Raw genomic sequence first — 17,705 nt, forward strand, 5'->3', positions numbered from 1 at the left:
AGCATGCATAAGGCCGGGATTTAAACAGGGATCGATCTGTACCGCGTGTTGAATTTTTATGCTGGAATAAGACACGAATCTTCAGAAATTTTAAAAATCTCAAGCTTGGCTGAAATGGGATCGATACTAATTCAGTAGTACCCCAGCTCTCATCGAGAGGGCCCGTACTCACGCATCAGAATTTCTTTAGTCAAGCATATAGATCCAAAAGATCTCTTAAAGAAATGTAGGTGAGTGTGGTATTTATCAATTAAAGTGCTACCATGACGACCCCTACATATATATATAGATATAGATATAGATATCCCTGTCACCCGGCCAGTAGAGAAATTTATAAGGTTGATATGCTTACAGCTTAGAGATATCAGCACACACGTACGCATACACACCCCACACACACACACAGCACACACACACACACACACACACATATATATATATATATATATATATATATGTAATTATATACCCATCACGTACGAGCTAGCAAGGATAAAATACACTGAGAATATTAAATACAATTTTATCCTAATATTTAGCAATTGTAAAGGTGATTATTAATTCGATGATGTATCATCAGCTTCAAGTCAAATACAAAGCATTAGTGCAGTTTGCTAGCTAGCTATTAATGATTCAGAAACTTTTTATCTTCTACAAAGTCGTTGCAAAACATGTAAAGCTAGCACGCATGCATCACCGCGTACGTACTCTATATATTATAAAATTGCCGCCCCCCCACCCAGAAGTACTCCCCGATTTTTATTTAATTACTTTCGAATATGACTGATCGAAACTCAAAAGTAATTATTAATTAAAGGCCATTTCTAGAGTTTCTTGAACATGACTACTTAAAATTCTACTGTATCTCCCCCGAGCGCGTCCAGGTAAGTGATTTGCCGGCCAGCTTTGAGATTCAACCAAGCAGAATGCGTTTTCTTACTCAAAGCTCGTGAATTTAAACAATCAACTCAATCCAAAAAATATTTGAATTCCAACTAGTACTTAATTGGAGTACGTACGTACGTAGTTGGCCAATTAATTAATTGCATGGTTAAATCCACCTCAGACGTACTCCTCCCGCTAGCTCTATTATACCCAGATAATCTAATTTGCTAGCTAGCTAGCTTATCAAATATCTGCATATACGTACGTACGTGCATGGGTCCCCAAGAATCTTTTGTGCAAAAATTAATGGCCCTAGCTTACTGGATGTGTATTATGTACGTGTGTGTATATATATATATATATATATATATATATATATATATATATATATAATTGATGAATACGTTTTGCATGCATTTAATTAATTTGTTAGTAAAGGTTTCCTTTCACAGTACGTACAGTGCATTCCTCCAAAATCTAAAACGGGAACATATATACAATATGACTGAGAATGCATGTATATATGCTACTGAGTTTAACAAAGATAAATTAAGTACGTACATGCCATGTTGCGATGGTACGTGGAACGTGCCCTATATATTCATATTCAAATTTATACCCCTATCATATTGGATTACAAATGGATAAATGGATTTGAAGTTTTGACCCTATATAATCGATCGATTAATTAAGCTCTACACTTAGTACGTGAAACTTGATTTTTCTCTATAGTTATGTATATATCCTTCATGACCATGTGTAACTTACATATATAACCGTCGTACTCGTTAAATCCCACGTCGTTCTTCACCCTGCCGAAGGAGCTAGATTATCTTATTATTTGGAGGAGGTATATATAGTACTGAGCTTAATTCTTATATAATTCCAAAGGGACAATGATATTGCAGTTTTTTGTCATATATATATATATATATATATATATATATCATAAATTTCTTTTGCAAATGGAATAATGAATCAAGTAGTACTTAATTATCAGGCTTTTTTGTTGAATGGATAAAGATATACAATGACAGATTTAAAAAAAAAAAAAACATTAATATGCCCTATGGCACGAAATATTTATAGTCTATATATAGCTGAACTGGCAATGATTAGCCATCATTAATTTGCTTTGCATTTTTAGAATATATATACGAGTGGCAGGTGCCCTTCCATTTGAGACGCACTTTGCAAAGTAAGAGGGAATATGATCAGTTTGAGCAATGTACACAACAAATTCAATGAAATAAAGTCATGTGGGAGCTAGCTAGCTTATTAAGACAAAGATAGCTAATCAGGAAATTAAACGAACCCGGTAATTTCACCAATCTTTGGGCAACCAACCCCCGAAAAATTAATATATACAGATCGACATTATAACATAGAGCAACATGAAAATAGTGAACATAATATATATATATATATATATATATATATATATATATATATGACGAAATACATATATATATGTCGTGTTGTCGTAGTAGTGCAAATTAAAGACAGTTTATATATATATATATATCGATAGATTCACGCCCCTTGATTATATATGATCATCAGGCAGATATATACCTATTAATTGTGCGTTTCTTTATTTTAGTAGTATTAATGGCACGTTTTGGATGCCAGGCCAAGATCATGGCCTTGATCTATATTATATAGATCAGAAGAATATTGGCACAGATCTATATATACCCTATTCATGCCCAGCGTATATATAGTACATGCTGATCTACATGCATGACGACGCATATATAATTAATATTAACTGTTTCGAATCATGTACTAGTACTACATGATGTCTAAGGTTAATCATGATAACCTTACATGTGTTTTTCATATTACTGGTTCGAATAATATAGGACATGGCCCCGCGTCATTCAAGGCTTTTTGGCTATTTGTAAAACTCCTTATCATGTGCTGGCCGGTAGCTTTTGAAACTCATCCATCGAGATTCAGACTTTTGGACCCTTACAAATTGAATTTTTCGTACATGTGTTTGGACGCAACTGGTTGATGATCATATCGCCAGTACTACTGCATTCTATCGAGAGGAAATGATCGATACTTTGTAATGGATTATCATGTACATGATGTAGATTTTTTTTTTTTCCTCCTAAATTCGCTATTAGTTTTTCCCTCAACCACCGACAATTTTGGCCTAGTTTTTTTTTTTTTCCCTTGTTTGCTCTGCGAAAATCCAATTATTTATTTATCCTGCTGGCCTGCTTTTCATTATTTTCAGTGGTCTAGTTATTATTTTCATCAGTAGTTCCGAAGTATGCCTTGTTTCAACCATTAATAATGGAATGATTAGGATCGATTTAATTATTTCGTGAAGGGAAAGATCATCATCAAATATAGGACTATTAATTAAACTTTGATAATTAAGTAAATTAATCGTGAACTGATTTTTTAGTAATGAATTATATAGTCAATATTAAAAGATCAAGGAGTACTAATTATTGATGCAAGGACTGATACTTTTTTTCCCCGTTTGTTCTTTTTCTTTTTCGTTTGGTTCGATCTGGGATTGATCAATCTAGGGGTAATTATAAAATGAGACCGAGAAAAATTCAATAGAATTGATCATGATCGAAGAAACTTCAAAAAAATAAGTACTAATTAACGTGTCCATATATGTTTTATTTTTCTGACATATAATCTCATGCATGCGTTCAATGTCTAAAAAATTTTAAAAATTAATTAGGTTTAAATATATAAGATATGATCTTATTAATTATTATATTGATATAAAAAAATATTGAGTTTTACTAGTACTACTACTAAGCGCGTATTAATTAATATGTTATTTACAGACACTCATCATCTTCACACTATACACCACACATAATTTTAAAATTTTTTTTTTATTTTTTTCTTACCAAATGTATGATTTATAGATGATAAGTAGAATAATTCAATTAGTTTAAGAATAATAAAATTTTAAAATTTTAAAAATTAAAATAAATGTAGTGTGTAATGTATAGAGATGATAAGTAGCAAAATTCTATACCAAGTTCAATTAATTAATTTAGTCTTAAAAAAGTACATAAATAGTGTTTTTCAAAGGGAAAAATATATATCAAGGCAAAAATTAAATAGTTTCATCATCAATTGATCATCACTTATAAGTAGTTGGTGATCAGAATTAAGAAATATATATAAACCTCAGTAGAACCGATATTGCTCCCCGAGGTGGGCCAGTCAACAATATTATTATATCCTCGCCCGATTCCGCCATGTACATAGCAAATAATAGGTCCCTAGGCTAGCTCCATGCATGTTTTTATCTTATCTGTATCTTTTCCCAATACTGGCAATACGGTAAAGCTGATCACCTCTGATCTATATACCTAACATGTTACATGGTACAGATCATCAATATTATTCTCTTATGCCAACTGCTTTTCATTGAATCAATAATATTAATTAAGGTTTCATGCATATATCATGTGTTTTCAGATAACTTTTAGGCTTTAGCGCCACTTAAAAAAAAAAAAAAAACTTAATTTTGACCAAGTATTTCTTTATTTATTTATTTTTTTTTTTAAGAAAAGAACGGTACCTGAATTTTATTAAAAAATCCTCACTTATGGTGGAGGAAAACCGTGATTACAAACCAGAAACCCGAAAGTTACACATATTAAAAAAAGACCAAAACTCAGGCATAAAAAAACCCTAGACATCAAACTAAATTTCAAGCTGAAAAGAAAATACATAAAACTCATGACAATCAACCTAAAAAACCACCTGCAAGAAAAAAGTCAGCTCAAACGGATAATAGAATAGTAAAGAAATGATAGCTACATTAAGAAAATACTTCACTACGATAGACGCAAGTAGGGAACCCAATTCTATCCATGCGCAGAATACCTCTTAACTTTCCAGGCAAAGTACCTCGATCCTCAAACCAATCCATATTTAAACCCTCAACTCCAAGTTTAGCAAGGAAATCATTAACGGCATTACCTTCATGAAATACATGATTCACTCTATAATCCAGACAATCAAGACAAACTTGAAGCTCGTCCCAATAATTCTCAAGATACCAAAGGTTACAATTTCCCTTTTTAATCCAGTTAACCAGAATTTGAAAGTCTATCTCTATACCCACCCGAAAGAATCCAAGTTGGCAACACCTCCTGACACCTTATAGCAAACTTCTCATTTCAACAAAATTATTAGAGCCCTGACCTAAGGAAACAGAAAAAGTCACACACATCTTACCACCAACATCACGAATAACACCCCCAGCTCCAGCTGGACCAGGATTACTCATACTACTCCCATGAGTATTAAGCTTGACCTTGTCTCGTTGGGGCGAGGTCCACTTCACAATAGAGACCTTCTTAACTTTAGAAAGCAAAACTGAGATATCCAATCTCTTCAAAATGGCAACATCTTGACTAGGGAGTCTCATAGGATTCTTATTCAATTGCATGATTCTACAAATCCAACTTTTAATAGCATGCCAAACTGTCTCAACTGTATCCAAATGACCATCATACCTAGCTTTATAATGCCTCTCCCAAAGCTTCCAAGAAGCAATGGAAGGCGGCAATCCAAAAATAGTCCTAACTTGAGAATACTTACCAGCCTGATAGAACCAAAAATCAATTTGTTCCTGCCAAGTACAAAAAACACCCATATGCACACCTAACTAAACGGCTGCCATACGCCAAAGTTTTCTAGCAAAATCACCAGTACAAAAGAACATGACTAAGATCCTCCATATGTCCCGAAGCACAACAATTACACTTCGACACCATCGAAATCCCAGCCATTTTAATCTTAGCATCCACACTAAGACAATTATTGGAGGTCTCCCACATCATTATGGACATTTTTTTAGAGATATTATTGTGCCAAATCCAATAGGCCCAAGTAAGAGGATGTGCCTAAACCCTAATGCAATCCCAAGCACTTTTGGTAGAAAAACTACCATCATTCTTCTTCAACCAAACTAACACATCTTGCCCCTCATTCCTTCTTGCCAAAAACTGATACACATCATTAGCTTTTTGTTGACCCACAAGCCTTTTCAAGAGAGAGATATCCCAACCATTCTCAATGCGACAATCTTTAATCTTAATCATAAGATAATCAATAACCGGATAGTGGACATGGAGAGGACCACCCTTTTCCCAATTATCATACCAGAAAGAGAGATTACGCTCCCTCACAAGCCATTTTGAATTATGTAACACATCCGGAATACTATTGACAATGGACTTCCAAACACGAGTGCCCTTATTAGGATCCAAAATGGATAAATGCTTATCCCTAACATACTTACCTTTGAAAAAATCCGCCCACAAAGAATGACCTGACATCAACTGCCAGGCAAGTTTCATGTGAAGAGCCCTCTAAATATCTCCAAAGTCCCTAATACCTAACCCTCATTCTTCAATAGGGCAACAAATCTTCTTCCAAGCCACCCATTTTCGTCTGCCCTTTCCTTCAGATTCACCCTAAAAGAAAGAGCTCAAGATCTTGTTCAACTCCCTGATTACAATCTTAGGAACATGTAAAACAATAAGCATATGAGTGGCCATGCTCGAAAGAACATGACGCAACAGAACAATTCGCCCACCAACAGAGAGTAATTTCATCTTCCAACCTGCAATTTTCTTTTTAACTTTCCCAAGCAAATCACTAAAATCAGAGATCTTCAATCTGCCATTAACAATAGGCACACCTAAATACTTAAAAGGAAAAAAGCCCTCAGAAAAGCCAAAAATACGAAGAATAGAATGCTTTCTAGACACAGAAATATGATTAGAGAAAAAAATAGCACTCTTATCTTTACTAAGGATTTGACCCGACCAAACTTTATAAGAATTCAAAACCTGAAGCAAACCCTTTATAGACCTTTTACTACCATTAGCAAAAATCACAATATCATTAGTATACACAAGGTGAGAAACAAGAGGGGTGCCTCTAGCCTGAAAGAACGGATTAATATGACCATTATCAAAAGCATGTTTAAGAAGGCGAGAGAGGACCTCTTGCAAAACAATAAATAAATAAGGCGATAAAGGATAACCTTGTCTTAGACCCCTCTCACTCTTAAAGAAACCTCTGGGAGTACCATTCATCATAATAGAATACCAAGGCGTAGATATGCATGCATTAATTAAATCACAAAATTGAGCAGAAAAATCAAAAGCATCGAAAACATGTAACAGGAACCTCCAATCAACTCTATTATAAGCCTTAGACATATCAAACTTGATTAACACATTACCCTCGACAGACTTTTTATTAATAGAGTGGACCATCTCCTGAGTTAAACTGATATTCTCAAAAATGCTACGACCAGGAATAAAAACCCCTTGCTCCTAAGATATCATCTTAGAGAGCAAACTCATCAATCGAGCCACAATGATCTTAGCACAAATCTTATAGAAAACAGAGCAAAAGTTAATAGGCCTAAATTTATCAAAACCAGTAGGTTTATCAACCTTAGGAATCAATACAATATAGGAAGCTTGACTATTTATTATTAAAATAAGTTTATGTTCGTCGTAAATAATCATTTTCGTCTCAAATAATCCGTTATAAATATTCATTTTATATAACAATGAATATTCTTTCTCCACAATATCCATATATATATATATATATATATTCCACAAAAGATTTCGAGAATTTTCTTATCGGTGTTGATCTATATATATATATATATATATTCAGCATGCATTTTCGAAATAGAGACCTTGATAAAAATGTTGATAAGATGATCAGGAAATATTCACTAAATATTTTGGGAAAGCAGATCGATTGGAATGAATGAATGAGTTTTCATGTGAAGGAAACATGAGTACATGCAAAGGGCATGCCATGCATGCATGCATGGTGCGTCAGAGGCGGAGGCTGACCATACATATATATATTATATATATGATAATCACTTGTAAACGTAACATTCTTGATCATGATCTACTTCATCGCAAATATATATATATAATTAATTAATATAAGTAGTACTATTTTCACAAAGAACTAACATTATCATGCTGCATGCATTCTAGTAACGATATGTAGTACTATTACTATACTTAATTTTGGTTATGATGATGATTGACTTCTGTCAAAGTTCCTCGATCGACAAAAACACAGGGTATAATTAGCAACATGAAGCTGCTAGCTAGCTAGCTAGGTTGTTCATCACATAATATAATAAGGGCATGATCATATATATGCCGCCTCTGGTACGTAATGATAGATGTGCATGCATGGCAGTATAGTACTGCAACAAATTAATATATAATTTGTGAGCTAGGAGCAGATCAGAGAGGCGGCCGTTGGTGCGTTAATGGATCAATACGACAGGCATAAACGAAAATTGAGGATACCATGCATATTATATATAGATCATCAACAAGGAGCGCATATGTATTGGGGAAGATAGTAGTACTACTTGGGTTAGTGTTTGGGAAGAGTGATGACAGCTATGTTTATAATCATATATATGGAGGCCGTTGCTGGGAACAATTAGAAGGTTTGGGAAAATATATAGCAAGGAGGTTTTTGTGCTTATTTGTGACCCCGATTCTGTTTTTCTAGGTTATATTTATGAGAAATTATATTTAAAATCTTAAAGTGTGCAGTCTCTGCATACTCCTTTTAAAAAATAAAGTGAGTAAATCTGCGACCACACAAAATAAAGTGAGCAAATTTACTTAATGGTACATAACCCCCGTTTTTTTTTTTAAAAATACGTGGGGACTACACACTTCAAGACTATATGTAGCATTACCCTATATATGTGTGTATTCACCATGATTTAGGCCATCGTCAATTGAAAAAGATAAAACCCTACTTTATATATGACAAAAGGCAAGCATGAGTAGTGGCAAGAAAATAGCAAAACGCGCGCACATTATGTTTAGTTGAACCATGGTCCAACTAAAGGTGTATAACGTGTCTTGCTATGATGACCACTTAAAAAGAAATTGGTTAATTATATATATTCGATCATTAATATTAAACTTGAAAATAAATTTGTTAACTATGAAAGCAATTCATCCAATCCATATGGATATTTATACTTATGCATCTTAAAAGATAGAATATAGTTTTTGTTATACATATATATATATATATATATATATAAATTCGTTAAATTCCACTATCCAGTCATACGAGTAGAAGAGCTGTCTCTTTATATAATTTTAGGGTAATGCTAGCTAGTATGCCGTCCAGCTTTGACCGCTAGGCGTGCCCAGTACTAGTACAAATTTCACTTTTTATTTTTTTATTTATATTTTTTTAACATATTTACATATTTTTTAAAAATAAAAATACACCAATACACTAATATTTACTTTCTTAATTAATAAGTAAAAAAAATAAAAAAAATTAAATACATAAACGGTCAAAATAAAAGAATAAAATGAGACATCATGATAACATTTTTCATAACTTTAAAATGTCGTGATCATTCACTCTTGAGAAAAACAAGTTATTTACCTCATCCACATTATTTTAATAGTTAAAATATATGAGAGATGAGTTGAGTCAATTTTAAGATGTATATCTCCTATTTAATGATCCACTTTTTAACTTATCGATAATTTTCGATCGAATTTGGATTTTTATCTCAAGAATTGAGAATAGAATTTTTCTTAATAAAAATGAAAGGAAGGCGTGTTCTCTCAAAATCTCAAAAAATTGATTACAAGTTAATTTTTAAGACTTTTTATAAATTATAGATTATTTTTTTATAATTTTACTGTATAGGTTTATATTTATTTATTTATTTTTATTCCGTTCATTCAAGAGATAGTCAAAGTTCTTGGTCGAGTCAAACACTTCCAAACTCCAATTCATTCAAAATTGTCGTTACAAATGTTATTTCTATTTTATATGAAGACCCTGCGTCCATCAAAAACTGCCTTGTCTAATCACCTACTTTATTTGGTATTTATACTTTCAAATATATCGTCCGTCAATTCACAACCCGAGTCAAGTCAGAATCCACTCCAACCGTACACGTATACAACTAACTAAACCCACAAGCTCTCGGACTCTATTACCGCCAAATTCCTTCCTGTCACGTTCCTAGGAAAAAAAAGCCTCCGTCTCTAAAATCCAACGGCTGCCGACTCTCTCTTTTATCGAATATCAGCCGTCAACGAATTCTTTCAATTTCATCCGTCTGATCGCCCACCATTGCTATCGTACCGTATAATATTATCTAAATTCAATTTTTCAAAACCTCGAGAGGGAGAGAAAGCAGGCTGGGAAGAAAAAAGCCTAAAGCTGCTGCGGAAGCTGGTTCATCTCTCTCTCCCGCTTACGTCCGTACAATTCCACGTTTTCCGATCGAATCCGTCAAACTCCGTCGGCGTGCCTCAGATTTGGCACTATCAGGAACTTCGAAACGACTCTGTTTTCCTACCAGTCCATTCGAAAGACGCTTCCGGTGACGCACTTTGGTTCCCGGCAACTATTTGACAAGAGGACGGCCGCTTTTGATCGTTTCAATGTTGTCCTCTGACTTATAAAACTAACCTACGTATATAAATGGAGGTGAATTGTGTTTTTGATTTTAAAGATTTGGATTTATATTCGTTCTGTTTATGTGTGCTTAATTTTATCATTTTTACTGGTTTTACTTAAAAAAGAAAGTGGAGCAGGGAGAACAGAATTCGGATTCCGGATCAAAAAAATTGGCGAGACAATTGGATTTCACGGACGCTTTTACGGGCTCGGTGAATGTGTCTTCGCCGGAATGCCAAGATTCGCAGAAACTATTAGAATCTAAGTCACCGTCGCAATTGCATTTGCAGTTTCAGTCACGTTTGCATCCGCAATCGCAAATGAAACCACAGTCACATTCGCAGCGGCAACTACAACTACAACCACAACAGCCTCACTCGCCGGCTCAATTGCACCTGCAGTTGAAATTACAGTCAATGCCGCCGCAATTGCCCCGGCCTCAGCTGGGGCCTATGGTACAACGGTCCCACCCAGTGCATAAACTTCCGACACCGCCAATGCAAGTCGCGTAAGTGTTTTCGCGTATTTCTATTATGTATAGTAGTTTTTCTTTTAGTTACTACATAAAGATTTGGTTTGCGAGGTGAAAATTTTCTGGTTTAGAAAAATCAGTCAGTTTGAGAACTAAATCTATCGTTTATGCTCAAGATTCTAATGTCTACGGCTTTGTTGATAAATTGACGGGATGTAGTAATGTCAGCGTTGTCGTTGGAGAAGGTACGTTATGCCACCTAAGTTCGAACATGTAGATTTTGATTTTTCAGCCAAAATCTTATTTTTTTGTAAACAAAAATATCAAATAGGTATGGTATATTTATATGGTAATGATGATCGCTAAGGAGTATTTGTAGCACATTCATAAATATAGTATTTAAAGCTACAAAAATATATATATTACTTAAAGTGTTAAATACATTACCAGGGTGAAATACAACAATTAACAATTTGGAAAAGCTTATTACGAGTTTTCATTAACAGTTGCAGAAAATATCGAGATACTGAGGAAGAAAATGGAAGCTTTTCATCAATAACGATGCAGTTGTATTATCTTGTTCTTTTAAACTTATCCATGTGTTTGCCTTCAGGAAGCATGAGTCTCCTAGATCAAGAGCACGGGCTAACAGCGAGGCAAAAGATGGGACTCCAAAGAAACAAAAGCAATGTAATTGCAAAAGCTCTCGATGCTTGAAGCTGTTAGTACCTAGACTTCTTTTGATGCATTTTTATATTTTTAGCTTTGATTTTGTGATTTTGCAACCCTTGCTTCCCTTGACAAGTTCCTTTAGATTTTATCCCAGACACAGACACCTCAATTCCTCACCTATAAGAGGAGGATATCTTAAACTCCTGTCCAGAGGATGAAGCTAAAATTGGTGTACTTTACATAACTTTAGCTATATTGGACTATTGCGTTTCTCATAGATATGATGATATCATTTAAACTAGAAAAACAATCACACGCTTTGTCTTTGTTTTAACTTGTTTCCTCAAAGAGGGATAGTTGCCAAATTGCTCGACAGTGAGGTGACATAGGGTAGAGAATATATATAAAATGTTTATATGAGTTTTTCCCTTTATGGAAGTATCATATACATGAGCAATGAGTTTTGCAGCATTTCCCCCCCTCAATTGCCTCCATCTCTCTTCCATTCGTCTCTTCCCTTCATTTTCCTTAAACGTTACACCCTTTTGTTCTTGTTCGTTATGATTGATCTTTTTTCGGCCCATCAACATGTGAAATGAAAAGATACATGCCAAGTCTTCTTGGATGGGCTCATAATAAGCCATGTAGTAATTCTCAGAGAACACTCTGTAGCTGTAATCAAATCCTTTAACTTCTGGGCAGAAAGTCACCTTTATTCCTCTTCTTTATATGATCTTTTATTGCAACTTTGTCTCGAAATGGGTTTACTTGGTTAAATTAGTGGTGACGTTGCTGAATTCACTTCCAATGCTACTTAATGTAATTTGTGCGTGACTGCTTGGTCTTTTAGTAGTTTTTGTCGATTACTTATTGGATTCATTATTTCCATATTACTTCATAATTTAATCGGAGTGTGGGTTGGTTCCCCCCTCATAAAAAAATAAAACATAAAAAGTAATTTAACCGGAGTGTTGCTACTTGAACTTTTATTAGTTTATTGCCAATAACTTATTGAGTTCATGCTTTACATATGTGATGCATCATATTTTCGTCCTACTTATTTTAGAGCATTAAGAAACAAAAGTTTTCAATTGTCAGGTATTGTGAGTGCTTTGCAGCTGGAATTTATTGTGAAAGTTGCAACTGCGTTAATTGTCAGAATAATGTGGAGAACGAGGCAGCTAGGCAGGAGGCAGTTGGAGCAACCTTAGAGCGCAATCCAAACGCTTTCAGGCCGAAGATCGCTAGTAGCCCACGTGAATCTCGGGATAGGATGGTACATAGTCTGGCTCCAACTAATGCAACAATATCACTTGCTCAGTGCTCATCCATTGACATTAACTGAACTAAATGTTGACAAAAGTATTCTTCTTAAGTAGTTTGATATATGCTTGACAGGTCATTTATGTGGATTTGTGCATAGATTTTGCATTTCATATTTTTATTACTGTTTTCATCATTGCTTTTAGCGGTCGGTTCGGTCCTCTGTTACATTTTGCAAACTGTTTTAGTTATATTGTTTACTTCAATCAAGCAGATCAAGTGCAGATATTATTGAAGATATCCATCTTGAATTTTCTTGAACTCCAAGGTGAGGGAGGGTCTATCTAAAATTATGCTTGAGGCTGCATGGTTTTAAAATATGCCAGACTAGTGCTCTGTTTATTCTTCTCACATAAAGACGTGAAAAATGAATTCTTGTAATGAAGGTCTTTACTTCTTACAAATGCAATATTCATCCATTGTCACTACTTTTCTATGGCTAAGAGCTGCAAGCCTACAATAATTCCAACACTAATCTAATAATACTTCTTCACTTATGTTCAGGAGGCCTTGGTTCCTTTAACCAAAGGCATTTAGGTTAGGTGATGCTTTGTTCTGCAGTTGTGTGACTAAAAACATAACTTTTTTATAATCTACAGCATAAACTTGAAAAGACAAGGTCAACTATAACTTGAACGGCTTTAATTAGTCAGATAGACCAATGTATCCCTTCTACAGCTGATGGTTTGGCATGATTTATGAAAGCTTTGTCAGGTCACTTCTGTTAGTGCCCTTCAAATTTGAATACTTCTAAGAATCTGGTTTGATTATTGATGTGGATGCTTTTTGTAGAGGAGGAAAAAGGAAGGGCAAGTGTTGATTCCTTGTGCAAAGAAAACTTGCCAAAGTTTTATGTAGAATTTTCATGTTTTAGGATCAAGCATATTATCTTTTGTAGCTATACTTGTCATGCAATGATTATGTCTTCAAAAATATCCAGGAAGATGCAGCAGAAGCTCAAGTGGTGGGAAAGCACAGCAAAGGGTGTCACTGCAAGAAATCAGGGTGCCTAAAGAAGTATTGTGAGTGCTTCCAAGCCAATGTGTTGTGCTCTGAAAACTGTAAATGCATGGACTGCAAAAATTTTGAAGGAAACGAAGAAAGAAGGGCTCTGTTTCACGAAGACAGTAATGCAATAGTCTACCTCCAAAATGCAGCTAATGTAGCCATTAGTGGGGCCATTGGGTCCTCTGGGTATGGAACCCCACTGGTATCCAAGAAGAGAAAGAGGAAGGAATATTTTTTTGGGTTAGCAGCCAAAGACTGTTCCAATCAAAAGATCGCACCATGTCAACAGGTACTCTTTCCTAGGATCCTAGAATACAGGAGTATCTATGTATTTGTTATTTGTATGTATATCTTAATCTATAAAGTTGGTCCTATTTACTGTGAAGTGTGTATTTGATTTTTTCGTGTTTTCAATCATTTGATGACTCTGGATCAGTAGCCTTTTTTTTTTGTATCGCTTCTGATGCTCAAGGGACACAAGTTGTTTGAATTCTTTTATCCTCCTGTCAAGTAATTCTAGTTCCTGTGAGGCATGTTTTAGTCATCCAAGTTTAAATATGATTTACTAAGATTGTGCCCCCATTTTGCACATTTTACTTCTTGTAGTTTATCAAAAAGATGGGAAAAGAAGGAACTCTTAATTTACAGCGAACTCCCTAATCTCATTTTTCTATTAAGAGTCCTAGTTTTGCTCTCTCTCTCTCTCTCTCTCTCCACCTTCATATTTCCTGCAACTTCCAAGGGAACAAAATGCTATTAAGATTCCTAGTTTTTTTTTTCCTCCTTTCGCTTTTTCCTCAATTTTCTGAGTGAGCAAAATGGAATAATTATTTTAAAAAAATACTTCATTCAGGACAGTCATCTAAAAGCTTCTGTGACCTGTTCTCTGCCATCCATCCCTGTTTCATGCACTATGAATGCAGCAATATCAGGATCTTCAAAGTTGAAGTACAGGTAGGCATATTTTGTCACGATTTTGCCCATAGTTAATGACATGTTTTCTTTTCTCTCTCTCTCTCTCTCTCTCTCTCTTCACAAACTAATTGTCATAACTTCTCATGATTGAAGATCTCCATTGGCTGACATCCTCCAACTACAGGATGTGAAGGATCTTTGCTCACTTTTGGTTGTTCTTTCAGAAGAAGCTACAAAAACACTTGCAGGTTGCAAATAATATACAGAAATAGATAGACTTTTGCTGATACTTTATGTTCGGGATTACTTGAATTTTAGCTTATTATTTGAATGAAATGGCTATGTTGACTATATCATTATATGTTTCTTTGCCTACTTTTCTACCTGAATATCAGTAGTAATGTATAAAGTAGTTTTCCTTGACAATATTGGTAGATTTTAAAATTACTCTTTACGATATTATTTTGTTCCTTGCTGATATTTTAAAATCGTGTTTACTCGTGCATTGGAAATGGACGTCTCTCATTAAATATAGAATTACGTAAGATTTTGTAATTTGGGGTTATTTCACCCCTTCGGCTTACAAAAAATATGAAGGTTAAATGTATGCTTAGATGTGGTTATTGAATGATTGGACAAAGGGAGATGAGAGAGAGTTTTAGACAGAAGGGAAGCGGAGAATGGTTGGACCGAGGATAGAAGAGTACATATGGAGAGAGGAAAGTCCCTGGATACTTGAGCCAAAAGCTTTAGAATTTCTTCCTTAAAAATTACTTGGAGTGTGTGAAACACATCCATAACGAATTCTCAATCTGTTCCTTATGGGCTTTTTAACCCAAATTGAAGTATATTTCCTCATCATACCATTGAATGAAAAGATATAGTCGTCATAACCATTTCAGTTAAATAATAAAAGATCTTCCAGTTTGAGTTGGACTTTTCTGTGCAGAAGAAACCCTACAGTGGACTGGTAGGAAACTTGATCAAGATAAGCATTTAAAAGATCTAATTCGAAGCATTCCTTATGTCTGTGTTTGTAGATAAGAAGTAGATTATACTGAAAAGAGATATATCACTCCGCCCGCACCCCACCCTCCAAATCAAATATGATTTGCTTCTAAATCTGCAATTTAACATTTCCAGAAAATAGAGGCAAAATGGATGGGCAGACAGAGAGGGGGAATATAGAAACTTTTGTTGGTTTATCCACTCAAGAGAGCAAAGAGGGTAGAAAAGGACATGGTAGTCAGAACACTACTCCTGATGGCAGTTTCAGCAGGAATCAAGTGGATAGAGTTGGAAGCAATGATTCTGGATCTGATGGAGTTGATATGGATAATGGTAGGCCAATATCTCCCGGAACACTTGCATTGATGTGTGACGAACACGACTTTATGGCAGCTGGGTCACCAGAAAGGGTGGTGAGCCATGGTGAGAACATCAATCAGAAGTCATTGGATGGTCATGGCTTTGCGGAACTTTTTGCAGAGCAGGAAAGGCTTGTCCTGACACGGCTCTGGGATTTTCTTAACCGGCTCATAACTTGCGGGAGCATAAGGGGTAAGTTTCTTGATTTTATATTTCCTAACTTTCAGTTTTTTCAATATGGTAATGTGAGAACTTCTGTATGGTTTTTCTTCACTGCAAAAGAACCATCATACAAGAGGTTCAGTTCCATCATGTAATCAGTTGGAAGTCTTGTGAATTAAGAACACCCGGTATAGTCAAGCTTATTGGGCTTTGTAATAAAGAAGACCACGCACTATAGCTCATTGTCTCGACTGTATCTTCCCCTTATTAGTATAAAAATGCTATTGAAGTCCAGTATCAACATCCTTGTGCACAGATCGAATGAATGCATGGAAAGTATGTCTCCGTATAGCCATAGGTCAGAACATTTAGCCATTGAAAACTTTGTTGTAACTTGAATACGAAAACAAAAGGTCTGGAATTTCGTTGTATTAGAACTTGAGGCTTAACATAGGGGGAAACCTTTCTTGAACAGTGAGCCATTTTGAGCTATGATAAAATTGTATCCTAGAAACTTATATTTATTACCTATCTTGTATAAACGGTTTCGTTTATTTCACTTTGCAGAAACCATGCCCTCGCCATTAGCCGAAAACGATACAGGAAGCGAACGAAAACCTGCAGAGAATGGCAACGTAAAATCTGGAAGTGAAATGGGAAGTCACAAGGAAGCATACGGCAATGGCATTATAAACTCTCCTGTTCCAGAAGCGTCCCCAGGAGCCACTGCAGTCACTTCTTGTAATGAAGACTTGTCTTTAAAGGTTGTGTTGCCTAATGGGAACGGGGAGATAATAAAATCACATATTGACAGAGAGTGGAAGTTAGATAGAAAATAGTTAAGAGTGGAAGTCTTAACCTAGCTCCTCTAGTTAGATGATACGTTCTTGTTTGAAGCTTTTATATTCCTGCTTTTCCGTTATATAACAATTGTTATAGCTATATTCTTCTTGAGAAAATATATTTGTTAACTGTAAATTATATAACTACCACATAATTGCTTTGAAAAAAATAAATAAAACATGAAATCTATATGAAAAAAATTAATTTTTTAATAATGGACCATATTCTTTACATGCTTGTATCATATAAGGTTATAATTTTTAAATATATATATATATATATATATATTATAAGTTGACTATTTGAATAGAAAGTCGCTTAAAATATAATATATGAATTTGTGCGACCGGAGATGATAAAATTTATTTTTATTTTTGTTTTTAACTCTTTTTTTCCCTCAGAAAATGACATTTATTAACATAAAGAAACTAATACACCAGTTCAACATTACAAACTATTAGAAGGAAGTAGAAATAACAATAAGTGTCTTTTTCACTTGAAAATCTAACAAACATTGCGGAACTTTGGAAGCTATCCATTGCGC

General features: G+C 34.7%; 1 protein-coding gene across 4 annotated transcripts; it reads left to right on the forward strand.

The window, feature by feature from the left end:
* The first annotated feature begins 10,105 nt into the window (after positions 1-10,105).
* On the forward strand, positions 10,106-17,258 carry LOC121261166 (protein tesmin/TSO1-like CXC 5). Of its 4 annotated transcripts, none has more exons than XM_041163389.1 (9): positions 10,106-10,428; positions 10,524-10,906; positions 11,484-11,591; positions 12,641-12,818; positions 13,806-14,162; positions 14,732-14,827; positions 14,973-15,036; positions 15,932-16,348; positions 16,886-17,258. In XM_041163389.1, the coding sequence occupies exons 1-9, from the start codon at positions 10,423-10,425 to the stop codon at positions 17,155-17,157; spliced, it is 1,881 nt and encodes a 626-aa protein (XP_041019323.1). In that variant the 5' UTR covers positions 10,106-10,422; the 3' UTR covers positions 17,158-17,258. The 4 variants fall into 4 exon arrangements, with proteins under 4 accessions (XP_041019323.1, XP_041019322.1, XP_041019321.1 ...); XM_041163388.1 differs by having other exon boundaries at positions 10,536-10,906; positions 14,727-14,827; positions 14,942-15,036; XM_041163387.1 differs by having other exon boundaries at positions 10,107-10,428; positions 14,727-14,827; positions 14,942-15,036.
* Positions 17,259-17,705: the final 447 nt, after the last annotated feature.

This window comes from Juglans microcarpa x Juglans regia, chromosome 4D, assembly GCF_004785595.1.
Source record: "Juglans microcarpa x Juglans regia isolate MS1-56 chromosome 4D, Jm3101_v1.0, whole genome shotgun sequence".
NCBI classification, from domain to species: domain Eukaryota; kingdom Viridiplantae; phylum Streptophyta; class Magnoliopsida; order Fagales; family Juglandaceae; genus Juglans; species Juglans microcarpa x Juglans regia.